The sequence below is a fragment of the Helicoverpa armigera genome, chromosome 5, assembly GCF_030705265.1.
Source record: "Helicoverpa armigera isolate CAAS_96S chromosome 5, ASM3070526v1, whole genome shotgun sequence".
In the NCBI taxonomy this organism is placed as follows: Eukaryota; Metazoa; Arthropoda; class Insecta; order Lepidoptera; family Noctuidae; genus Helicoverpa; species Helicoverpa armigera.
In genome coordinates this window covers 4,118,266-4,144,637 of record NC_087124.1, presented here as the reverse complement: position 1 = coordinate 4,144,637, position 26,372 = coordinate 4,118,266, and the positions used below count along the sequence as shown (strand labels likewise).

General features: G+C 40.4%; 4 protein-coding genes across 12 annotated transcripts in view; 2 read left to right on the top strand and 2 right to left on the bottom strand.

Annotated features, from left to right (window-relative positions):
* The window catches only part of LOC110370345 (maternal protein pumilio), a 70,186-nt gene extending 60,778 nt beyond the window's left edge, over positions 1-9,408 (top strand). For 8 of the 9 annotated variants that reach the window (XM_064034604.1, XM_049842670.2, XM_021326103.3 and 5 more), the window contains 9 exons: positions 721-1,237; positions 4,637-4,823; positions 5,401-5,498; positions 5,918-6,107; positions 6,316-6,484; positions 6,737-6,895; positions 6,999-7,193; positions 7,491-7,696; positions 7,953-9,408. In XM_064034604.1, the coding sequence (XP_063890674.1) occupies positions 721-1,237; positions 4,637-4,823; positions 5,401-5,498; positions 5,918-6,107; positions 6,316-6,484; positions 6,737-6,895; positions 6,999-7,193; positions 7,491-7,696; positions 7,953-8,184 (1,953 nt within the window). In that variant the 3' untranslated portion in view covers positions 8,185-9,408. The remainder of the gene's footprint in view (positions 1-720; positions 1,238-4,636; positions 4,824-5,400; positions 5,499-5,917; positions 6,108-6,315; positions 6,485-6,736; positions 6,896-6,998; positions 7,194-7,490; positions 7,697-7,952) is intronic. The other variant, XM_049842671.2, reaches the window with a different exon arrangement.
* A 5,829-nt stretch (positions 9,409-15,237) lies between these two features.
* Positions 15,238-20,227, bottom strand: LOC110369933 (pre-mRNA 3'-end-processing factor FIP1). Its single transcript, XM_021325575.3, has 9 exons — positions 20,000-20,227; positions 19,559-19,780; positions 18,962-19,145; positions 17,965-18,108; positions 17,798-17,871; positions 17,545-17,680; positions 16,847-17,133; positions 16,388-16,455; positions 15,238-15,512 (listed from the first exon to the last, which is right to left on the bottom strand). The coding sequence occupies exons 1-9, from the start codon at positions 20,144-20,146 to the stop codon at positions 15,308-15,310; spliced, it is 1,467 nt and encodes a 488-aa protein (XP_021181250.3). The 5' UTR covers positions 20,147-20,227; the 3' UTR covers positions 15,238-15,307.
* Positions 20,228-21,794: 1,567 nt separating this feature from the next.
* Positions 21,795-23,489, bottom strand: LOC110369852 (uncharacterized). The gene is made up of 4 exons (XM_021325435.3): positions 23,119-23,489; positions 22,764-22,853; positions 22,279-22,386; positions 21,795-22,020 (listed from the first exon to the last, which is right to left on the bottom strand). The coding sequence occupies exons 1-4, from the start codon at positions 23,344-23,346 to the stop codon at positions 21,880-21,882; spliced, it is 567 nt and encodes a 188-aa protein (XP_021181110.3). The 5' UTR covers positions 23,347-23,489; the 3' UTR covers positions 21,795-21,879.
* A 266-nt stretch (positions 23,490-23,755) lies between these two features.
* On the top strand, positions 23,756-25,200 carry Archease (archease). Its single transcript, XM_021325447.3, has 3 exons — positions 23,756-23,968; positions 24,067-24,091; positions 24,767-25,200. The coding sequence occupies exons 1-3, from the start codon at positions 23,905-23,907 to the stop codon at positions 25,155-25,157; spliced, it is 480 nt and encodes a 159-aa protein (XP_021181122.1). The 5' UTR covers positions 23,756-23,904; the 3' UTR covers positions 25,158-25,200.
* Positions 25,201-26,372: the final 1,172 nt, after the last annotated feature.

Here is a 26,372-nt window from a genome sequence, read left to right as displayed (position 1 = left end):
AAGACAGACAGACAGACAGACAGAGTTACTTTCGCATTTATAATATTAGTTTGGATTAAGAATAAATAACAAGGCAATTTGAGATTGTCGATGATTAGACTCTTGAGTCTAGCCTTAAAATTGCTAGATATTCTTACTTCAAGAAGCATTAACCTAAGTAACCATAACGCGATTACATTAAAATTCGAAATAGCTGTACATTATAACCGCGTTAATATCTGCGTTAGTAAATATGTAAAAGAACTTAACTTAAAATAAGCATGAAAAATTCATTCTAGTTATTTTTAGATTTATTATAAATGGATTAGATTAGGAATGCCATCGGAGCCATAGAAAGCAGCATGTGCATCGGACAGCTCTCTGCCTGTTATTAACTTTTTAAACGATTGTGTTAATTAGCGCACTTCACGAGGAGTCGCCCTCGAGCGCCGCACCGCATTGTGTCGAGTAAAAAACAATAAACGATACGTTCCGCTATTAATTAAACCGCTATACGATGCACGTTTATTTCAGCAATAAGAGTACGGGATGGCAAATACAATTAAAATATCTGTTTTGAGTCCCGGCATTAATTTAACTTTTACAAGCAACTATGTGCCTACATTTTAAGCTTTAAATATTTGAACTCATGCAGATTTGTTCAGCAGGAAAAGAAATCATACTTCATGAAATAAATAAAATTAATATTTCTTTATATAACGTAGTTGTATTTTGTTACAGCAATTGTTCCGGTCGCAACAAGCAGCGGCAGCAGGCGGTCAGGCGGCGGCGGCACAGCTGCAGCTCCTACAGCAACAACAACAGCAACAATTTCAACTGCAGCAACAGTTGGCCGCTCAGCAGGCTTTTACCCAAGCGCCGTACGTTATCAATGCGGGACAGGAGGGTGCGCCGTACGTGAGCGCGTTAATAGCAGGCGTACCGCCTTACTATGGCGTCGCCGCACCGTGGGGTGTATACCCGGGGCTCGTTGCACAGCCCGCACAGCAACAGGCACAACAGCCTCGTCGGCCGCTGACTCCCCAGCAGGGAGAGCAGCAAGTAAACGGCCAGGGACAGTATGTGATCCCCTACTACGACCCCGGCTCACTAGTAATGGGCGGACGCAATGGCACTCCACTGCGGCTCGTCTCGCCCGGCGGCGTGCTCGCGCCTCGTCAGTACCAGCCCGCGCCGGCGCACCCTGCCGCCTCCGCCGCGCCGCCGCAAGCCGCTCAGCCACAACAGCCGCAGCCTGGTAAGAACTGCTTTGTGAACACTTCTCACTGTCATCCACGCACAATGCATACTCACTGTTGCAGCTTCTTACAAACTACGATCAGAAAGAACCTAAACCCTCTAAATATTTCTAGCAACCGTAAAAGATGATCCTCTGTGTTTCATAAATGACCAACAAGGATCAGACCAATGCCGTAGGCTAAATCTGCCTTTATGTCGCAGTCATCTGGTTGAAGCCGCTATTTGATTGAAGAACTTACCCTGCCTAAACGTTATTTAGTCAAATCGTTGAATGTATAACCGACTTTGCCAGTTTCGGCTCAAATATTTTAAAGTAGCCAGACCTTTTTACTGTCATACTATTTTATTACAAATAACGCGCTTTAAATCAACACAGGCGCACAACGCTAAAACTATAGGTTAGACAGAGCCTTCTATGCGAACTGTTTGACGCCATCTTCGTTTTGGTGATAGCACTGCAGTGGGAAAACAAATTAATCACAAAAAAAAAAATACGCTACCAAGATGGATATTGAGTTACGCTTGTTCAATCAACTTTTATCGCAGTGATTAGATTAAATGTACTCATTTAATAAACACAACTTATTCAATCAAATTGCACCTTCAACCAGATGACTGCAACATATACATGTTTTGTTCGGTGTAAAGGCAGAGTTGGTGTGAAGGGTTGACTGACTTTGAAATTAGGAGATCCGATAAAATTAAACAATCTGCATATAGTAATAAATATGATTGATTCATTTAAACTACCGCTATTGTGGAAAGACTATTTAAACTTTATTTACATCGATTAAAATGAATACATGACAATATTTTGCTGCGAATCTTGCGAAGCTGTGATCTTCCGCTGTGAAACATATGAAGATGTGAAGAAATACAGTATCATGGCATAACTTGTGCCACAAATTGCAGTAGCACACTCACTTTGATATTTCTGCATTTTAATTAACACAATTTCACGATTTAAATTCGTGTCAAGAATTATATTATGTCACCATACAAAGATTAATAAATACTTGTCATGATTTATTCAACTAAATACCCGTAGTGACGTATCAGTATTATTAGGGTAAGGGCCTTTTTATTGTCATGCCTGTTTGCGGCCGCATGCAGGCCAAGCATGCGCGGGTGGCTCCCACAGCCTGTTATGACTTTTTATAGTCAGTGTCATACTACTCCGTGGCAGAAATCTATCGTGCGTGCGGGGTGCAAACACCCGTGTCGGCAAAAAGGCCCTAACATCTTGTATTTTGGGTTCTTTCCTTAATAATTCAAAGATAAGAAACTGTTACAGTAAATATGCGAAAGATTTTTGTCTAACAATGTATATAAAACTTAATATTTACCATATTTCAATAATATACTAATGTTACGCATGTCGTGAAAAGATAAATTATATGTAGAGCTAAAATTAATAATTTACAATCAGTATTTTCTTGACACTATGTAGAACTCAGGGAACGTTTATTAATACAAATAATGATTTCATTTTCAGTAATAATAGTTGTAGGGATCTAGATCATGCTACTAAGTAAGAGAGTATCAGAGTAGATCAACACTGATGTCTTCAAAGCACTCACACAACAGTACAAATATCAGTTGCTTGGAATTTTGCCTGCCGAACTAGTGAAGTTTTAGCGTTTTTGGCCATTACATTTTAAACTCGCATTGTGTATTACTTGTATATATGTAATTCTTTTTTTTTTCTGTTTAAGAAGTACTTTTGTGTATAGCGTTAATATTTGTCAAATGTATTTAAATTTTGCTTAAATATGCTTTAAGGTAGAGGTCTATGTTAACAGGTTTAAAATTCATTTTATTGAAATTCCATATTTGGTGTTTTAAACTAACATAACATATGCAATTTGAACTAAAATCCTACGACAGTTACTAACATAACTGTGTTATATATGTTTTTTTTTTAGTATTTTATCTTCTTTCTCTTTATTCACCAAATTAATCTGCTGAAATAACTAGGATATTTCCTAAAGTTATTACTATTTATGGTTGAAATAAATCAATTGGTGCATTTGTGACGTTTGACAAGCCGTCTCCCTATATACTTCTATATATATATAATAACCTTTTACTATGTGCTCCCTTATAAAAATGTCACTGAGACACTCTTGTCTGCCATTTTTCAATATCAGATCAGACAGAATCAGACGACGAAGACAAAAATCTTTAAACGAAAAGTCAAAATACTAAACTAAAAACCCAGTTCTAGCCGCTATGATGAAGGTTACACCTAGTTCTAACCAAAGATACTACTTAGTTTAGCATGTGGCCGGCTACGCCTGGATTTTGCCAGCTAGAAATATGTGTAACCGCACTTAAAACTTTAGCCTTTACATATATAACAATTAAGCTTAAATTAGAAGTATTTTATGTTTCGTTATAACCGTGAAAAGTAAATTGCGTTATACTCAGTTGCTGAAATTGTCTGTCAAAATGCATATTTTTAAATATTTCTCCAATAAATATACAACCTTAAAGTTGCACTTTTCAATGGCTCGTATCACATTTTTTTTTTTCAGTATTCAATTGTGCAGTTTTTTAGTTAGGGGTAGTTATGTAGTCATATAATACGGTACTTATCAGTAAAGCAAACACCTCTGAGATTATCTCGATTTTGTATATTCTTGTCTGATCACAAATACTAATAAATCATATGTCAAAGGTCACTCCAGAATCCTTGCATAGTTAAATGTACTGCAATACTGCAAAAAAAAGATGCACTCTGTTGTGAGGACTGTGTGCTGCTACCTGTGTGGGAACTTTGTCCAAATTGTTCAGCCATTGTGTGCTATAATTTCTTTTTATTACAATTATTATAAGTAACATAAACCGATACTTACTCAAATAATAATTATGCTTATTTTGACATATTTTATCTTCGGTATACACCTCAGTTGAAAACAAAACAGTACGATGCTCGGCCAAACGTTTAATTAAAAACAATTGTGTATATTTAATTTACACAATATAAATCCTCCGGTTAATGTAGCAAATTACATGGGTTTCATAGTTTCTCATAACTTCATATATTTTTTGTTTTAGTAGTCATTAAAAGCCCTTATTCTTATGTATCACGAAGTAAAAATTTTAGAATTTTATTTTGAAAATCTGTCAAAAATGTCAGGTCATCAGCGCCTGTTCAAACTCATCATCTTTGTCTTTTAAAAGGTTTGATTTCTGATACCTGTCGTTAGTTTCGGTCATAATTTTATGAAAAGATAATAGATGCGCTTTTGTTAAAAGAAATCAAGATAAAATTGCAAATAGTGTAGCAGAAACATGCATGTAAAGCGCGCCGGGACCGTCAGGGCCTTGCGTGCTACACGGTCGCCAGCACACACACGGTAGGCCTGGACCGCGGAGGTATGTCCTGTTGCAGGTGGCGCCACACAGGCCCGACGCGACTCGCTAGAGTTCGGCGGCGGCGGGCCGGCCGCGGCTCTGCAGGAGTACGCGGCGCGCAAGTGGGGCCCGTCACCACTGTCGCCGCCGCTGGGCGCCGCCCTGGGCCCCGTGGGGCTGCGGCCCGTGTCGGCCGCGCCCGGCGCCGAGACCGCCAAGTACAGGTGCATTGCCGCACTACCGCGCACCGCGTCGCTGCACCCGCCCGAGCGCTTTTACTCTTGTCAATCATCACGGTCTACACTAGGTTATTAATCGGTCTAGATTCATCAACGTACTGCCTGCACAATCTGTTATAAAAATAAGGTTGTGAATCGATCTTCTCCTGCGATTATATATCTACTACAATTTCAAAATTCTATCTTTTTCCAAGGTGAGAGGTAAAGAACACCTACAGAAATAAAATCCAAAATTCTAGAACGTTACGCACTGGCTTCTGGCGTAGTGTGCATATTTATGAAATCAACAAAGATTAGTCAATCCGCGTGCACTACGATGAAGCCGAAACAAGAATAGAAGCTGCGCGTTCGGGTGCAATTGATGTTTCGAGCGCGCCTCTTGTATATTGTAAATAGTTGTATGCCATCTTTGTTAATATGACACCTCAGTCGCTAATTTTGTACAGATCTGCCCGTGGTGGCATTTGAGCATGTTCATTAAATTAATTTATTCGATTTTAATTTATAGAATCATTAAGAATAGGTACATGTTTCCTTGAATACCTTTATATTTTTCTTTCAGAGCCGTGAGCAGCTTAGCACAAGGTCTCACATCAAATGGAATGTTCGGATCATCTTCATCACTCCTTAGCAAACTCGGCGGAGTAGGAGCTATATCAGGTCTGTACGATACATCTCAACCATCCATCGACAACTGTACATTTTGTAAATAGCTTGTATTTTATGTAAATAATAATAAACTGTATATTAAACACACACGATTAGTGTTACTTACTTATTCTAAAATAAATAGCATACATCTGATCAATTACAATAAATTATGAGATGTTTCAGCGAGAGTTATAGTAGGATACGAAAAAACACTACCACTGCGATATTTTTCAGTGTTCCTAATTATATACAACGGGTGCTATTTGAATTATTTAAAGACAACCTCGATTAGCAATTATTACAGCTATGCTGCTCCCCGCGAATATTTTCAATTCGGTCAACATTTACCAGGCAAAAATTATCGGTCAGTGATAGGGGACGTGTATTTCGGTGCTTATGGTAATGTATCGTGTATGGTATGGTTGCAGAGCTGGTGGGCGGCGGCGTGGGCGGCGTGAGCGTGGGCGTGGGCGGCGTGGGCGCGCTGGTGGGCGACAAGCCGCCCGCCGGCCGCTCGCGCCTGCTCGAGGACTTCCGCAACAACCGCTTCCCCAACCTGCAGCTGCGGGAGCTCGCCAACCACATCGTCGAGTTCTCGCAGGACCAGCACGGCTCTAGGTAACATGCCAAGTCTACTCAACATACCTAGTTCATTAATAAACATTCTCATTTCAATTTTATCCTGAAATTACCACTTTGCTTTATGCTTACTAAAGGTTACTGATTGCTTTAATGCCTTCTTCAAAAAATCCTTTCTCACATTTTAACAGTTGCAACCTTCAAACATGATTGTATTGATTAAACAGCTACTTTTTTACCATTTCAGGTTCATCCAACAGAAATTAGAAAGAGCTACTGTTCAAGAAAAACAAATGGTGTTTAATGAAATAATTGGCGCTGCGTACAGTCTAATGACTGACGTATTCGGAAATTATGTGATACAAAAATTCTTTGAATTTGGAACTACAGAACAGAAAACTACATTGGCACAAAAGGTAAGTCCAGATTTATACATTTTGTTCATTGTACCCTAAAGTGAAAACCATACTTGTAAAGGCGCATTCAACAGTCGCCGCTGTCATTCAGGCAGTGCGGCGACTGCTGCGCGGAGAGGTTGTGAGGTCTTTAAGTAAATTTATTGTTAAGGATATCAGAACGGCCGCCTTTTCAGTTCGTTATTTAAGATTTTTATACTGGCGGGTACTTTATTTTTTTTTGCTTCTAACAACATGCTTAAAAATGTTTAGGTGCGCGGCCATGTGTTGAACCTGGCATTACAAATGTACGGGTGTCGGGTCATTCAGAAGGCGCTGGAGTCTATCCCGGCTGAGCAGCAGCAGGAGGTGGTACGCGAGCTCGATGGACACGTGCTCAAATGTGTCAAGGATCAGAACGGCAACCACGTTGTAAGTATCCCTCCATTTCATTCACAGATACAGTTTACATAGTAAACAATATAAAGCGGTTAATGTTACACAAGGATGTTAATACGTAATACGATTTTTCCAGGTCCAAAAATGTATTGAATGCGTAGAGCCGACGGCTCTGCAGTTCATAATCAACGCTTTCGCTGGGCAAGTGTACGCGCTGTCGACGCACCCGTACGGCTGCCGCGTCATCCAGCGCATCCTGGAGCACTGCACGGCCGAGCAGACGGCGCCCGTGCTCAGCGAGCTACACGCGCACACCGACCAGCTCATACAGGTACAGCCGGCCCTCTGCCGAGTCCGCCACGAGTATTAGCTAGCCGCCTAAATTGTACACTTTATATCATTTCAATAATCTATTTGTAAATATAAGATTTCATTGTCAACCGTTTTCCACTTATAAAAAGTGCAGGCATACTTGCTTCTGCAGCATTTAACAATAAAATGAGCGAACACGTGAGTGGTCTAGTTCCTCGAGGCAATCCCGCCTTATAACTGCACAGTTGCAGTGATGTTCCCCAAGTAGGGTCGCAGAGAGTGTAGGAGGCGGTAGTAAAACGTTGCGTGTCGACAGGACCAGTACGGCAACTACGTGGTGCAGCACGTGCTGGAGCACGGCGCGGCGGAGGACCGCTCGCGGCTGGTGGCGGCCGTGCGCGGCAAGGTGCTGCAGCTGTCGCAGCACAAGTTCGCGTCCAACGTGGTCGAGAAGTGCGTCTCCCACGCCACGCGCAACGAGCGGGCGCTGCTCATCGACGAGCTCTGCGGCTTCAACGACAAGTACGCATTCTCATACTCCACCCGACCGCAACATGTCTACCTTGTGTGTATGCATGTGTACGACTATTTTTATGCAGTCGGGTCTTTAATTTATTCAGCTCAATACAGTTTTATTATGGGCTTTAGTCCAGTAGAAAACGATTTCGCATGTAGACGCAGACGAATCGTTATTTAATATGGGTGCAAGCTAAATAGAGCTGTATGAACACGTGTCCCTCCTGCTAGTGAAATAAACCTGTCGTATTTGCGTTTACAGTGCTCTCCACGTGATGATGAAGGATCAGTATGCGAACTACGTAGTGCAGAAGATGATTGACGTAGCGGAGCCGACGCAACGCAAGGTGCTGATGCACAAGATCAGACCGCACATCGGCTCGCTACGCAAGTACACTTACGGCAAGCACATAATCGCGAAACTCGAGAAATTCTTCATGAAGGCACCGGAGCTGGGGCCCATCGGGCCGCCGCCTCCCAACCCTGTGCTGTAGTCTGTGTAAAGTATTAAACGTCCGCGGGTGTAGGCTGATGCGACGGCGCGGGTATCGCCCGCCTATTATAAATTTTGTGAATATTTGCGATTGTACATTTGTAACTATAGAGCTCGCCGCTTGGTCGCCCGCCGGGCCCGCGCCGCCGCCGCTGCATGCTCCGCGGCGGCGGCGCGGGCTGCGGCCCCTGTACATACGTAGCGGCAGACTGATGTACAGAACGATACGATATACTGTATACTGTAACAATAGTTGTACAGCGTCGACGCCGACTCCGGTGCTCGGCCGTCGCGTCACCGCGGCGTAGCGTTTATTGCGTTTCTAGCTCTTAAGTGTTCTAGTATTATTCGTTGTTCGTATGAATCTATGTATAAATATTTGAACGTCTCTCATTCTCGTGTAATTTATGAATCGAAGGAAAGCGGTGGTTTAATGGACCCCGGCGTTTCCATAATTTTAGCTCGTTGTAGATTTACTATTAGCTGGGCTAGGGGACCTTGAATCTTCTAAAGCGATAATGAGATGCCGCAGGCAGTTCTGGACAATCGGCACTATAGTCGTGATTATTATATTATTATTTTGTACTATTCTTCAAGTCAAGCTCTCGTTTAAGTTATAAACCGGCTTTAAAATCGTACATAGCTTATCTTGTTTAGTGCCGGAGTGTATAGTTCGTCGATTATAATTTTGTGAAAATGATATTTTTGTATATTTTTTATGTAATTAATTTAAGTTATTTAGTTAATGAGTCTCCGAAAATGGTCGGAGCGAGCGCTTACGAGTGGGTGATGCTTATGTTAGTGTAGGCGCAGCATGTCCCGCGCTGCGCGTAGGTTATAGTGATGATTGTAAAGTCCTGTACTGATAGTTGTAGTCCCGAGGTCTACCTTGCCGGTTGCACGTCACAAGCGTAGCTACTCCTCATTCCCCCTGTGTAATTAATTTTTATAGGAAGCGTAGTTTCCTACGACACCTCAAGATTTTTTACGTTTAGATGTAATTGAAAATAAAATTATTGTATATGGCTGTACAAAAATGTTAACAAAATGATTTGTAAAACCCGTATGTGATGGAATAAGGCGAGACGTGGAGAGCGGCGAGGTGTGACTGATCGCGGCTCTATACGTCGCGTCTTGTAGGTTGTACTAGATAACATTTATATGATGATCCATCTATTTAGACATTAATTATAATAAAGCATTTCTGTAATAATATTACAAAGTATTTATCGTTTTATTGATGCATCACTCTTCCATACCCCTTTCACACTACAGACTTCCAATTTAAAGAACGAAGGGTAAAATAATTAAAATCCCTCGTCTTCACCATCACTATCATCAGCAGACCCACTGCTGAGCACAGGCCTGCACAAGCTTCCTCAGACACAGAGAAGGACTGAGCCTTGATCACCAAGATTGCTCAAAGCAAATTGGTGATTTCAGACCATAGGTTGGAACCTATGGTCTGAAATCACCAATTTGCTTTGAGGTTTTCCAGGTTTCCTTGACATGTTATCATACGGCCCAGCGCACGCCGCTGGATGCCCGGTGGAGCGCCGTTTGAAGACAACAGTCCCAACTTTCTTCACGCCTAAACTACTAAACCGATTTGTGTGAAATTTGGTACAGACATAGTTTGGAACTGCATCATTTCGAGCGGAGTTGCGAGGAGACGTGTGGGGATTGACCAATCACATTACATGAAATCCACATCTCGTCATTTTCATGTAATGTGATTGGTCGATCCCCACACGTCTCCCCCAGCTCCGCTCGTCTCCGCCTCGGTGGAACAGCAGCCTAAGGGTCAATTCCCACTGAAAGAGCAGCGGCCGGCAGCGGCCGTAATTGCAAGGGATTGAGCGCGAGCGCGGCGGGCCGCGCGGCGCCGCACCGCGCCGCGCTCTTACATTTTCCGTGCTCTTACGGCCGCTGCCGGCCGCTGCTCTTTCAGTGGGAATTGACCCTAAGGCAGTTGTCCCACCAACGACGAGAAAACGACTAACTATCGGCTATTTCCTCGCTCAAGAAACGTACAATAGATATACTTTCCAAGTGAACAAAAGAGATGCATATACAAATAGTTGATCGCTGACTGTTCACACTGCCGGCGAGCACTCGCTTCACTAGTTTGTCGCTGAGCGACATGAGCTATGAAAGATAACAGTGTGCGTTCGCGCAGCGGAATGTTGTTGAATTTAAAGATTTTAATTATGCAGATAATTAGTGTAAGACGTCCTATAATTGTGTAAGGTAAATAAAAATTTGTGTATGCAGCCATTGTGGAGAAATTCACCAAAAACAGATTCCGCTGGGCGAACGTTGGCGAACGTTGTCCTGGCGGAACTTTTTTTAATCCATAGACTTTAGAAGAAAAGAGATGTGTCCGAAAATTAGTGTGTATTTGTGTATAATTGATTATGTATGAATGAAATCAGTGCATGCATAAACTTCGGAGAAATTCAAGTTTCCGCTACGCGAACGTTTGGCCATTAGCTAGTTTTCATATAAAGCGCTTACATAGAGAGCTGTAGATTTTCACATACGTTGTTTTGAATTTGTTTATATTTGTTTAAAAAACAGATTTAGAAAAAGTCGTAGGGTTTAAAAGATAAAAATATAAACGTAGAATACACTTATTAGGTCTTAGTTCTTAAAGTATGCAGTTTGGGGTCTAGATTTTCACGTTTACACAAACCTTGTAAGTGTCTCCAACATGTTGCCAAGTATCAATGATGTTCCGTTAGTAATTAAAAAGTTATAGGATATTTTACCATGAACAGATCACTGTTTACAAAGCAGTCGAATATCACGACGTTCTAAAGGAATTGCATGGTAAAATGTATGCCAATAATTAGTTTAATCGTTCAACTATTCACTTGCAAAATTTCATGTCATTAAATTCAGTAATTAAAGAAAGACAATTATAATACTGACGGAGCATCGAAACCCTACATAATCCGACCAAGTTCGGATAGCTACAAAAAAGCGGCCGTGCCATATGTCTAAGCAACGTTCTTAACTTGGAAGGTTAGTATATTTATTAATATGGTATAGTTGCGTACACAAGCGTTAGGAAAAAATAAAACAATTGCATATCTTGAATGAAAAATATTTTTTTAATAATAATGCCACTATCTACGACATTTTAGTTAAAATACGTAACGTTTATTAACGTTATTTTTAATCACGTAGTCAAGTAATTTATGTAAGTAATAATAATAAAACTATTTTTGTACACGGATATTTAAATAAAGAAGTACTTGTTAATTGAAGATTTATTTTTATCGTAGATAGTGGCATTATTATTAAAAAAATATTTTTCAATCAAGAAATACAATTGTTTCATTTTTTCCTAACGCTTGTGTACGCAACTGTACCATATTAATAAATACTAACCTACCAAGTTAAGAACGTTGCTTAGACAATGGCACGGCCGCTTTTTTGTAGCTATCCGAACTTGGTCGGATTATGTAGGGTTTCGATGCTCCGTCAGTATTTTAATTGTATTTCTTTAATTACTGAATTTAATGACATGAAATTTTGCAAGTGAATAGTTGAACGATTAAACTAATTATTGGCATACATTTTACCATGCAATTCCTTTAGAACGTCGTGATATTCGACTGCTTTGTAAACAGTGATCTGTTCATGGTAAAATAAAATATACTATAACAATTACTTGGCAACATGTTGACACTTACAAGGTTTGTGAAACGTGAAAATTGACCCCAAAATCTAAGAACTAAGAATAAGTATTTTACGTTTAATTTTTATCTTTTACGACTTTTCTAAATCTGTTTTTAAACAAATATAAACAAATTCAAAACAACGTATGTAAAAATCTACAGCTCTCTATGTAAGCGCTTTATATGAAAACTAGCTAATGGCCAAATAGCGGAAACTTGAATTTCTCCGAAGTTTATGCATAATCATTCATACATAAAATACACAAATACACACTAATTTTCGGACATCTCTTTCTTCTAAAGTCTATGGATTAAAATCCGCCAGGACAACGTTCGCCAACGTTTCTGAACCACAATGGCGCATACACTTACCATACACAATTATAGGACGTCACACATTATCTGATAACACTCGCTAGGCGACACTCGCCAAGCGTTTAGAACTCACGCCGAGAGAGCAACCATTGGTCATTTCTCTACAGTGCGTATCTAGCGAGCGAGTGGTGCGAGCAATCGGCCGCCTCACTCGCACACTCGCTTATAGCCGAGCTACACAAATATCGGAACTACGCACTCGCTCCCCGCGTCTCGCTAACTCGTTTCTAGTTCTAGCTCTACTGGTTACTCGTTAATCGTTGCCGGTGGGACAAGTGCCTAATGCTCGGCGAGACGCGCGGCGCACGACCAGTGTTGCCAAATCTACCTATGTATTTTTACGTAGGTCTACGTCTACCATCAATCCCAGAATCTACGTAATTTCTTCAGAAGTAATTAATGATATACGCAATCAATAGTTCATTTTGTTATACCAAGAAGATAGCAGTTCACAGCACACCATTCTATGAATGCTCCCAGGAACTCTATGAACTATATAATTTTTATGACGATCCATAAGTCCCCCGAGCCTTTTTCCCAGCTATGTTGGGGTCGGCTTCCAGTCTAACCGGATTATGCTTATCTGAACTCCTCAACTCAGTTACCCAGGTAACCCGATACCCCTAGGATAGATTGGCGTCAGACCTACTGGCTTGAACGGGGGCCCGATTCTCCTAAGCCAATAACGTCAAAATTGAAAAGAAGTCGAATATCAATATGATCGCAATAGCAGTTTTAACCATATCGGGCATTCTGCTACTAATATTAAGACCAATCGTATTCTAAAGGCTGGACTGCCCAATTGCCCAATACAACGGCAGTTTTAAAAAACGGCCCACAACTCTTTTTGCCGTGTGCGTTACCCAGGCCAGATGTTGTCGAAAATGGTCATTTTAACCTTATAGATAATTAGTTATGCGGCTTCTGTAATTGTTGCGCACATTTTTAAATTTGTCGCGCTTATAGTTTTTAAATTATTTCACAAAAACATTCCTGCTGGCGTAATGGCGCATCCACACATGCCGGCCGTGCCGCCGGCATTTGCCGCATCTCAGCCGCGGCACGCGCGGCTTTTAGTTGCCGGCGGCAGTTTGCTTGCGGCTTCGATACGGAGTGGTAGTGTTGTCGTATAATTTCATAGAAGTAAATAACGAAATGACAGAATTTAACTGGGATGATAGTGCAGTACTTTCATTAATAGAAAAGTATCAAGAAAATGAACTATTGTGGAAGCCAAGTGAAAAATAAGAGTCTCCTGTAGCCAGGTATCTCAAAGTAATTGCTAGTCGATCGGAAGCTGACACAGCATTTCTCCAGCGGGTATCAGTTTTTGATAACATGGGGCCAGTTAAATTCAGTAATATTTCAAATTCTTCACTAGAGATCCTTAGAAAAGTGTTAAATTTCGAACGAATATTTCTTCGGTTTATATCATCCTTTCTAAAATCTTCAAGTATCAGGGACACATTAGGCCTATTTCGTAGACTTGGTCTGACCCAATATCTTCGTTTGATTTTACGTACACGACTAACTTCGACGAAAGTCACAACACTACTGCGAAAATTGCAACCGCTGCAGGCCGCCGGCAACCGCCGATAAAGCCGGCGGCCTGCATTCAGCGGCAAGGCGGTCTGAAACCCGGCGGCATGTGTGGATGCGCCATAACGTTACCCCAGCCAAACCTTTTTCTTTCTAATGGGAATATTTAAATAAATATTACCTATAAAATTAGTTGTCTAGATAAAGTAAATGTTGTGCCATATTTTCCTAAGCTCGATGCATATTTTGTATTTGTTCTTTCTTCGGTTGCGAAGTTATTCAAGATTTTGCTGGGGTAACGTTTTTGGTTTTGCTAGATCTTTGAAATGGTTAAGCGGATTCTTATCAAATTTTGTACATGACTTCCTAGGAATTAGTTTAAATTTGTTCGGCAATAATAAAACCAAAATAATGCATATCTTAAAGGTTATTTCATTAAATAAAAAAACATTTCAATTGGTCCCAGCACTCTCAATAAGAAGTCTAAAGATTTACTTCAAACGTTATTTTAAAGCTTGTAACTGCCTTCAAATGTATCTGAAGTTTCATTAGTATCCTGTAAGTATTTAACAAGTTATAATGATATTCAGTTCTTCACGAGCACGGTCTTGATGCGCGCGGTATTATTTGGCCACTGGATCACACTGGATTGGATATATGAACTGAATGTTATGTCAATAATTAGTTATTTAGATCAGTTGTATATCAGTAAAACTTCAGCTCAGTACATTGGATATTAATGAGATAATACGATTAAAGTCATTAGGAAGTGAATGACCGTGGTAACCCCACCATGTTTAAGTGGTTACGAAAAAGCGAAAACGCAGAACATTATACTATCTTTTGAAATGTTTAGTATAATACACCTTACAATTCCGGTACAGACGCGTACACTGTTAAATAAGACATACGTAAGTTTAGTGTTAACTGAAAAAAACATTGACATAGTTGTAGTGGCCAGGGGCCCGATTGACTCCTAATTTTACTCAAGCGACATACGATTCACATTCGACTGCGATCCAATCACGATTGAAACGTATGTGGCATTCCGCTATTTTTTCTTTGAAATAAAAGTTTTTATCCTTTTCTGTCATTCAATAATGAATCATTTTGTCTGCAAATGGTTAACTATTGCAATATGATTGTAGAGCAAACTACCGTATATCTAGACCAAAATCACCAAAATAGCAGACCAATCGCAAACCAATCAAATGTCAATCGAATACGATTGGTCTTTTATTAGTAGCAGAATGCCCGATATGGTTAAAACTGCTATTACGATCATATTGCGATTCGATTTCTATTCGATTTTGACATTATTAACCCTTAACAGCCCACAAGATACGGGAAAACGAAATAATTAATTTTATTGAAAAAAGACAAATGTTTGAATTGTAAAAAGACATTGACGCTTCACCAATACCAAAAAGTGTATTTATAATTCAAACCACAAGTAAGTGTGCTTATCATTTATTTATGTTCGTTACAGCTCCGTGCTTGATGGCCGTAAGCGCTTGTTCAAATCTATTTGTCGTCATCTTTTTCCTTATCCTTTGTCTTGGGTTTGACACTACGTTCTCGGTCGCGCGACCGCTCGCGGTCCCTGGAGCGGTCCCGCTCTCGCTCACGCGAGCGCTCCCGGTCGCGCGAACGTTCGCGCTGCCGCGGCGAGCGCGACCGCGACTTGTGACGGCGTGACCGCGAACGCGACCTCTCGCGTCTGTATGATCTGAAACATTCATTTATATTTAAAGAACTTTTCATCCACACAGCTAACCAAGAACTCCTTGATCATTGATCCTCGGGTTCATTAACCTTTTTTATAACAAAACATCATGATACAAGTTACATAAGGGTGCGTCTACATCTGGCGAATGTGCAGTTTGCAGCTGTGCGCGTACAGTCACGGTAATGATTTGGTGATCCTCTTTAGTGCAAATCATGCAAGGCGCGAACAAAAATGCACGCGCACAGTTCGCGGGTAGCTCGCAGGCAGCTCGCAAACGGCCCGCGAGCTGTGCATTCGCCTGATGTGGACGCACCCTTACATATCACCTTTTATACCGCCAGTTGCACAAAGCTCCATTAAAGTCAAAGCTTCATTTAAGCTAAGCGTCCACTTGTCGGTATCGTACGCAACGGACGTATCGCACGCAACGGATCGTAGTATTATTTATATAGAAACTCATGCGATGCGTACGATGCGGACAGGTGGACGCACTTGTTTGAGTTTCTATATAAATAATACTACGATCCGTTGCGTGCGATACGTCCGTTGCGTACGATACCGACAAGTGGACGCTTAGCTTAAATCTATTGCTAACACTTTTATCTTGTTAACAAAGAAAGATTCAGATTTAAAGAAGCTAACTTAAGTGGAGCTTTGTGCAACTGACAGTTAATCTTTAATTTGACTTCACCTTCTCTCCAAATTATTGTAAAATTAAATGTACTGTATAATTAAATTGTAGGTCTAGGGGCTTTATAAAAAACCATCAAGATTTTACTCACTTGCGACTTCTAAAAAAATATAAAAATGACATTATTGTTTTGATTTAACATTTTTAAACTTATAATTTATAATAATAGGTCTATTGTACTTACTTTTCCCTTATCCTATCAGGCTTGATCGAACGAGAGCGATCTCGTTCCCTGTCTCTATCTCTCTCCTCCTGTTAAACATGTGAGATAGATTTAATTTAGTCCGAACTTTGCTTAATTTAAGGTCTCTGCACACAGCGGGCGCGGCGCGGCGGGACGGGACGGCGACGCGACACTGAGCAGTTGTAATGTACTAGATATTACGGACGTCGTCACACAGAGCCGTCCCGCTCGACGCGACGCGACGCGTAATATTTAGTACATTACAACAGCTCAGTGTCACGTCCCGTCCCGTCCCGCCGCGCCGCGCCCGCTGTTTGCAGAGACCTTTATGTTTACTCATGCTGTGTTCACCTGTAAGTGACTGTAACACACATGCCAAATTCGTCTCTAACCTCATGTACAGTGTTGACATTGTTAATGAACAAAATAAATAAAAATAAAACAGTGAAGATATCTGACCTCATCCCTGCGGTCGCGGTCTCGGCGGTCGCGGTCGTCTCGCTCCCGCATGCGGTCGCGGTCGCGGTCGCGGTCGCGGTCTCGGTCTCGGTCGTGCATGTGCGGCGGCGGGTGCGGGCGGTAGGGCGACACGTAGGGCGGCGCGGGCATCATGTGCGGCGGCGCCGACATGTGCGGCGGGCCGAGCGGCTGCCCCATGCCCATGGGCGGCCCCACCGGCGGACCCATCGGGCCCGGCGTCAACTCTTTTATTTCACTTGGAGCCCAGCCACTCTGTTCAGGATGACCTGTTAAGGCGTAAAGGCCAAGATTATGTTACTGATTTTGAATGACTATATAGTATAAAACAAAGCTTTTTTTATTCCCCGTGTGCCTTTGTACTCTTTAATCTTCAAAACTACGCAACGGATTTTAATGCGGTTTTTTTTAATAGGAGGAGTGATTGAAGAGTGGTTTATATGTATATTATGTATAATAACGCTGGTGTATGCTTTGTTGGTTGTCCTTAAATAAATAACATCCATTAAATAGTGGGGAAATACTGTTATCCCGTGCGAAGCTGGGGCGGGTCGCTAGTAAAAAATACATGATATTAGTCCATCTTTAAAATTAGAAAATCCTGTATCCTGTAAAAACGTCAAACATACCTATATGTTACAAAGGCACAAGGTAAGAGCCAGTTTGTTATGCGATCTTACCCCAAGGTTCCTCGTAGGGCGCGTGAGGAGGCGGCGGGTAGTAGTGGTCGCTGGGCGGAGGCCCGAAGTAGTCCGGCGCCCCCATGTCGCGCTGGTGCCCGCTGCGCCCGTACTCGCGACGCTCTGCTGTCATCACCTGACCAGATCACAATTATTACAATCACGAGTTTACACAACTTCTTAATTTGTAAATACTTAACATATAATGGATACCAGTATCATTACTATCTTGATGAAACGTTTAAAAACTAACCTGTATAGTATTTTCTCTAGATTGGTAATTGTTTGCCATGGCAGGTGGCATGCCTTCATCATTTCTGCTAGGGCCTAAAATAAAACAAAATACATAGTTAAATTATTTATATCTTATTGAATTACTAGCTTCAAATTGAACATTAGAGTTGTTGGAGTGTTATTTACCCGGCGGTCTCCTGAGGTCAGGCGGCGGCGGGCGGGGCGGCGCCCCCACGTGCAGGCCGACGCCCGCCTCGTTGACGCGCATGCGTCGTTGCCGCTCGCAGTACGCGCTCCACGTTACCTCGTTGAAACCATAGTTGAAATAATCTGAAAATATCATCATTGTTTACAACTTTTACAAATAACACCACTAAAACATGACATGACAATACAAGTACTGATAGGTACTCAACAGAGTTCATTTCAAATGAACTATGGCACTTTTGCATTATGATGAGTTCCCTGGCAGAACATAACTGATTGTCGCATTGATGTAAACTGACGAAATTTAATTGATGTTATATATTATCAAAAGGAAGGCAAAGTAAATAGAATTGCAATTGCTGATTTAAAGGTTACTGCTGCTCTTCATTGACTTTTTGTCACGTCATGAACTTGCATCAATCTCTATTGAGTGAAGTCTCACATTCTATTTTATGCTTCTGACATTCTTGAACTCATTGTTCACATTAATGTTTATGAAGTTCTTTAAAAGATCTACTGAGTAATTAAAAAAAAGACCATATTTTTGGGAAGCTTAAGATTAATTACTAGCTAACATACGTTTTTGTAGTAAATATCACAAAAAACCACAGAGGAAGGAAAGATGAGCAGTAATGCCATAAGGTAGGTAAGTCAGGCACCTTTTTGTAGGTCAAGTAACGCATGGAAGGCATGATCAAAACAATCCGTTACTAGAAGTAATAAGGCATTCTTTTTCCTTATCAAAACAAAACCAATCGGTCAAAGATTAGTCTTAATTGCTTAATGATTTTATTTTTAAAAGTTAGTGGTCCCAAGGAAGGTGTATGAAGGCAGAACTAGTAACATTTCTCATCCCCTCGAAGGGCTTCTTTCTTAAGAGGTAGAGATAAAGACATCTCCACTAGTATTTAGTTCTCTATGTAAAAAATGCACTTCAGATAAATAAAGAAATTAATACTTTACATGAAAAACCTACCAGATATATCAGCTCCAGGTTTGTTCCATGGCTTGTCTTCAATGGTGTCAATGTTAAACTCTAGAGCAGGCACACCATTGATGCTGCCCGGCCCGTCTAAATCTTCCAATGTTACTTTACCACCCGTGGTGGTACCACCACGAGGCTTGTCCCCAGCACCAGTTGCTACAAGACCGACACCACGCTGGAAAGTTCATTATCATCAAAATTATATCTAGTTAAGGAAAATCAATAGTTACATTATTGGGAACAGGGCAGGAGAAAGAAGATTATTAATAATGTTGATACAAAACATGAGTAGCACCTTCATGTCAGATGTAGTAAAATGTGAATTGTCTAATAAAGATATCCCGTACTTACAGATTTCTTCCCTCATTTCAATTCAAAGTAAAAAGCATCACCCTAATTAATTCAAAATTATTAATTAAGTAAGTAAAAAGCATTACCCTAATTAATTCAAAATATTCTTCTATTTGGTTGGTTAAGGATAGTCACATAGTTGGATCCTGTTTTGATGTCTTTTTTTATAATGAAAAACAATCCATCTTGTTAGTAGTAAGTACCCTTTACGTTTCATAAGAGAACTGATAGACTTACTTTGATATTGAGGCTAGCATAAGCCTGTGGTCCCGACTTGATCTCCCCGATGGTGACTTTGATGTCATCGCTATCATCCGAGTCCGAGTCTCCGTTGTTCTGGCTGTCGGCGTCTCCGTTCCGCTCCTCGCCATCGCGCGCCACCTCCGCGAAATGCTCGTCGTTGAAGTGAGAGTCATCATTAGCCGCCTCGTTCTCCTCCTGGTCTTTGTCCTCACCCTCCTGAGAATGAAATTGCAAACTTAGGACGACTTCTTAACTTCACTTTCTTATCAAGCTAAATCACAATTTGGAATGGAATAGTAAACATACAAATATTACCAACACTTAATTTAATTTAGGATTAGATTTATATTGAGCTATTAGAGTGAACAGAGAAAGTTTACGAAATTCGGACAGAACAATACAAAAATAGGTTATGTCTTGTTAATGTCAACTTACAGTTGCGGCGTCAGCTACATCTTTTTGCTGGTCTTTTTCGTTACCCTCTTGAGGTTTATCCGATACCTGATCAGGATTTGATTCACCGTATAACCAACTATCATCATTTTCATCTCCTGGTGCCGTTTCAACGGCAGCATCAGCCATTTCTTGCAGTATTTAAATTTTTATTTGTATGTATCCTGCTATTTTGTTTGACATTTGAATGCTCCACAGAGTACTGAATGCTCATTGATCTATTCATTCATTCATTTATTTATGTCAGTTGTCTATGATTTTTGCGTAACTCTACTATATTGCCGTATGACCACTTTCGTTAAAAATGCTAGTAAATGTTGAAAAAAAAAACCCTATGTATTTTGATTATATGAGATATTTGTACCCTAAAGGCTCAAACTGTTGGAAAATTACTCTATACGTGAGTGACGTACCTGGCTTATATTTTGCCCGGGTAAGGGTAGAACTTCCCCAGGGACGGAAACATCTATGATAAATAACGGCGTATCAAGATCGCGTATCATTGAGGTCATGGCACATTATACCGGCACCGCAATAGCACAGCTGCAGCACGGCGTCGCCTCGAATTTAGACTACGGTTAGCTGCCAGCGCGCTAACTACGCGTTGTCCGCAAGGTACGTAGGTCCGATATGGTGATCGAATCGGGCAAATAATACATTTCTGGACCCGGCTTAAGAGTACATAAGGCGATTCTCACACTACCCCGCATGATGCAGTGTAGCGCAGCGCGTGGATGCGTGTTCTTCCGTTGCTTGTAAGTATCTCCGTTTGTATGGAAAACACGCACAGTCTAACACATAGAAAATGCATCCACGCGCGTTCATGCGGATCACGCGGAGAAACATGCACCCCGTGCGGGGCGAGAAGCAAGATATGGCACACCGAATCTCGCAGTGCCGCGCGTGATTTTGACTGAATGGGCGTGACGTGGTGCACGACCCACTGACCTCTATATTTACACACTAATTTGTAAATCATCGTTGGCCACAGAGCATCTTGGACAGATGATTGTGGCTGTGCTTGTCCATGCGGTTATTAGTGCCGCAAGCACTTTCTTTTATGACTAAATAAGCCAATAGCTGCACGACACTTCTTGCCGCATTTGTCGCAGGTGAAGCGCGGGTCGACCACGGGTGCAGCGTTCTTAATTTGTAAATATAGAGGTCAGTGGCACGACCACCACAGAGAACGGTGAATAAATAAGACCTTGTCCAGAAGAAGTGAATTCGTCGCGAAACGTTTCGCGCGCTATTGAGATACTAGGCACGAATACATCGCGTCCAAAAGCATCGCGCGAATTCAAAATACGCGCGTAAATCGCGTGCATAACGCCAGACACTCGACTCGCGCGTATTGCGTCCTTTCTGGATAAGCCCTAAGAGCCGCCGTGCGTGAATCTACAAAACACAACTACGCGCGTGAGTGCGCAAAAAACCCGCACGTCAACACGCAACAAACGAATATGCAGCATGATGCGGGGCAGTGTGAAAATCGCCTAATAAAGTTCGAGCAGTCACACGAGATCCAAATTGAAATTGCGTTTTCAATGGCCCCAAACATTTGCTGATTTAGATTTAGTTATGACATATGTTTTCAGCAACTGATTTTAAACACGAAACTTACGTTTTTACACCAATATAATAAAGTACTCCGTGGTTTTTACGCAGACTGCTTGTAGTTTACCTTCGCCCGCATTCTGTTGATCTCTAAGCATTGAGCGTTTGCTTGCAGTCAATATGGCGGGCCTTACAAAAATGGGTGAATAATATAAGTACGTTGTTAAAGCAATACTTTTAATTTTAGCGAATTTGAATAAATAAATCATTTACATTAGATAACAATAAGCAACTGCCTTGAGTAATTAGTCAAGGCCATTCCTTCTGCGAGGGAAGAGCTTTTGCTCAGCTTGTTCTACTTTCTGAGCAACATTGGCTAGTTGTTCAGATGCATCGGAGGCGGCCGCGCCGCATGTTTCTGCGAGTTCTTGTACACCTTGAGATACCTGTAATGTAATATTCAATTATGTTACACACATTATCATTAATTTTATTTATGTCATAGGTTCCATCAGCGATTTCACCTATATCCTGCAATATGCCTAAGCAGCCTATAAGCTCTGCTTGAGATAATAATAGTAGAGATGTCAAGATTTGGTCAACGGCACTTTGCCTGTCTGTTACTCTGAATTTATCAATATTGTACTGTGTCCATATCATTACAGGGAATAATCGAAGATGTAATTGGTTCTATTGATACTCACTGCATCAGCTTCCACCTTCACTTCAGCTGCGGCTGCCTGCATGTTGTTGACTACCTCTTGCATTTGGGCAGCATGCTGGATGGGTTCAGACTCCAGCACTGATGCTGCCTAAACAATACAAATACATTTTTTTTTTATGTTTGAATCTGTTTATACATGAAGTAATAACATATAAAAAAAACTTAACAGGCTCTATCTTTTCTTTCCCGTATAAAAACTTTATTTAAAATAGGCTTATGAAAGCCTATAAAACAGCTAGCTAACTGCATGATTCCAAAGAGAGGGTCTCATGGAGAAGAACTATCAAGAAACTTCATAGACACTTTTCAAAAAAGTATGTGTTCATAATAGTTTTCTTACATTACTTATTATCCGTTAGAAAGTTTTACAATGTAAGTGAAGCTAACACAATAAACGCAAGAAAGTTAAGATCAGAGTCAGAAGTAGTCAGTAAGATCAGAGATATTAAACTCCTATAATGTTACCTGCTTGCAGCGGTGCATGCAATGACAGTGGTGCTTGAGGACAGGCTCCGCAGCAGCAACTTGATGCATATGCATTTCATTCTGCTGCATCTGAAATAAACATAATTCTATTACATACTTGTTTTAAGAAAATGCTACTTTAATGTATAGCTATAACAATGGCTGAGAAAATATTGACTTATAATGGACAGTATTTACCCTATTAATCTAAAGGCACAGAAAAGAAAGAAAGGTCAGTGGGTTGTCTTCTGGCAAAGTTTGTTGTGTTCAGTGACACTATCAGCAATATTCAATCGGTGAGTCATTTCACATTAGCATAACAAGAAAGTAAGGTCTAAATTTTAAGTTGTCTTACATTTTCAACGAAATTTGGGTCAGTGTAGTTGTTCAGTTCGGAGGCCATATGCATGGCTTCAGAGAGCTTCTCGTGTCCTGCGGTGGCATTGTTGATGGCTTGAGCAGTATTTAGGAGGTTTGCGGTAGCTGTGTCGCCTTGCTGCCCATCAAGAGGAGCATTTGCTGCCAATCCAAGTTTGGCTTCCAATTGCTCAATTCTGCTTTGTAAAATTGATATGGGGTCCATTTTACAATATAGACGAGGAATGTAATATAAAAACTAAATAAAATTAAACTATTTCTACAAAACTAATCAAAGTCGGTGACCAAAATAAATGAATATCGCAACATTCGAATTATTTGTTTGACTTTGACAGCAGCAAACAGTGCACAGACAAAAAGTAATAATTTTCACTTATCCAGCCAGTGACGTGAGAGGACAAAAAGGAGTTTCTGTGACTGCGAGTTATATTTTAGTACCCAGTTTTAGTATGATCGTCTAGCTAGAGACGAATCTTCACACAAGCAGTCAATAGGATGGAGACTTCTTTCCAAAATACTGTCGATAACTACAGAGACCGATATCGAGCATCGACTCCCTCTTATTTATTGATTCTGTGCCATCTGGGGCCACCTCTGTCTTTGGTATCTTCTGTCATATGTGTCATAATAAACGTCAAGAAGCGCATGTCAAGTCAGTTTGATAAATAAATATTTTTCAATCAGTGATGATTCAATGAAAATTGCATTAACTTGAGATAACAATTTATTTTTATCAACTCTAAAACCACCATATATTCGAAAAATGGATGAAGAACTAGGAGGATTGACCGAGGATGATTTCCTGGTTCCTCCCGTTAAATACGAGTGTAAGTCTTGTATTCATGCCGTCGTAAACTTTATTAAAAATACGTTTTTATAATATCTTTTTCGTTTTAAAATTAATGAATTCAATCTACTATTTCAGATTTGGACCATACGGCTGACGTACAGTAAGTACATTGCAATTTTCTTAACTGTTAACGAGTAATTGCTTTAGCATGATGCAACTCTATCATAAAATCCCAAAAGTAGGCTTTATTATTTATTTTTTTTACTAATAAATTAACTGTTCGATAAAATTTGTACATCTTCTCATTTTGATGCATCCAGATTTCGTCAAATTGTGTTCTAGTTATTGCATCAGCATAGTAAATAAATAATGGAGTCATTCCTTTATATTCAATCTTCCTGTTATATTAGTTGTATACTTTAGAGCTATAAGTAATATTTTTCATTAATGCTTAATCTAATGTTCAGAGATTATTTTTTTTAAGCTGGCTTATAAATCTTGCAGTGATTTTTTGGACTTGTGCAATTTCAAAACACTTGTGAGTCATACTTTAACAAGTACATGTTGTGATTACATCATGTATGTTTTATAAGGATCTGTACTGAATGCATAGATCTAAGAAGCAAAAAATATATGTACGATTTAGATATTTCTGAAACAGATTGGGAAATATTTATTCAATGTTTAAAGAAATGTTCTTATTTTGACTTGTATGTTTGTGTGCTATGATCTCACATTTGGCTGTAACGATTTTGATGCAGTTTTCAGGCTGTATTTGTGACACTTAGGAAAGTTGGTTAATTTTTTAAATTAAAAGTATTTTTAATAATTTCAGACTACATGCATGGGGCAACACACTGAAGGAAGCATTTGAACAATGTGGCATGGCAATGTTTGCATACATGACAGAAATGCCATATGTCCAGATCAAAGAAGTGCACACGATAGAAGCAAACGCTGATGACCTGATGGGACTACTATACCACTTCCTTGATGAACTACTCTTTCTCTTCTCTGTTGAACCATTCCTCATATGCAAGAAGTTAGTGATAACAGAATTTAATACAGAAGAGTTCCGGATAGTATGTAAGTGTTATGGTGAAGAGTTTCAACTAGGCAAACATCCACAGGGGACAGAAGTAAAGGCTATCACATACTCGGCCATGCAGATTATTGACGAACCTAAGGATAATAAGTATGAAGTTTATGTTATTATTGATATTTGATTATGATATATTTTTATGAATATATTTATGGTTTTGTTGCACATACTGGTATTTATCTTCATAAGCATAGTGTGGTGCTGTTTCCTCTGGTTTTACTCATAAATAAGACGGACCACTTAGTATCAGGAAACTGTGCCCTATACTGATAACATAGGACCTATAATTAGTAAAAAAACCTGTACCAAAAACATTAAACTACAAAGAAATTATAGATGATTATACATAGTTGTGAAAGTTAATAACCACTATTAAATTACTGAATGGGTTTTGATGAAACTTGCAAGGAATATTATATGTATAACTTATGTACCAGAATAACATATAGGCTACTTTTATCCATGTGCGGAAAGTAGTTCCCTTGGTATGCATGGGAAACCTCTGGTGAAATCTGGTATCACTATATGGTAACACACATCTTATATTAAAAATGAATTCCTGTTCATTAGTCTGACTAAAACTCGAGAATGGCTGGACCGATTTGGCTTTTTTTGGTTTTTAAATGTTTGTAGATGTCCAGGGAAGGTTCAAACGATACGAAGTTCAAGGGATCAGCTAATGACATAAATAATGTTTCAATCCAATGTAATATAAATATCCGAAACAGTATGGATTACGTTTCCTCTTGTCTGAAGCCTGGAAACTATGGTTATGGTACATTGGAAACAGGAAAATATGGTTCAGCACAAGACTTTCTTGTTTAGTACGAAAATCTGAAATAGTACGAATACTCATAGTGAGTTACGTTTTCGAAAGCGATTTGAAAAAATATTTCATCATCATCTCAGCCATAGGACGTCCACTGCTGAACATAGGCCTCCCCCTTAGATCTCCACAGATACCTGTTGGAGGTGACCTGCATCCAGCGTCTTCCGGCGACATTTATAAGGTCGTCTGCCCACCTTGTTGGTGGACGTCCTACGCTGCGCTTAGTAGTCTGTGGTCTCCACTCCAGCACTCCAGCACAGCCATCTGCTCTGCGAGCAATATGGCCTGCCCATTGCCACTTCAACTTGCTAATCCGGTGGGTTATATCGGTGACTTTAGTTCGTCTACGGATCTCCTCATTTCGGCTTCGATCACGTAGAGAAACCCCGAGCATAGCCCTCTCCATCGCTCTTTGAGCGACTTTGAGCTTTGAGATATTGCCGATAGTGAGTTTCATATTTAGGTTGTCCATTTATCGAGGAAGGCCAAAGGCTCTTTATTCGGGTGCGC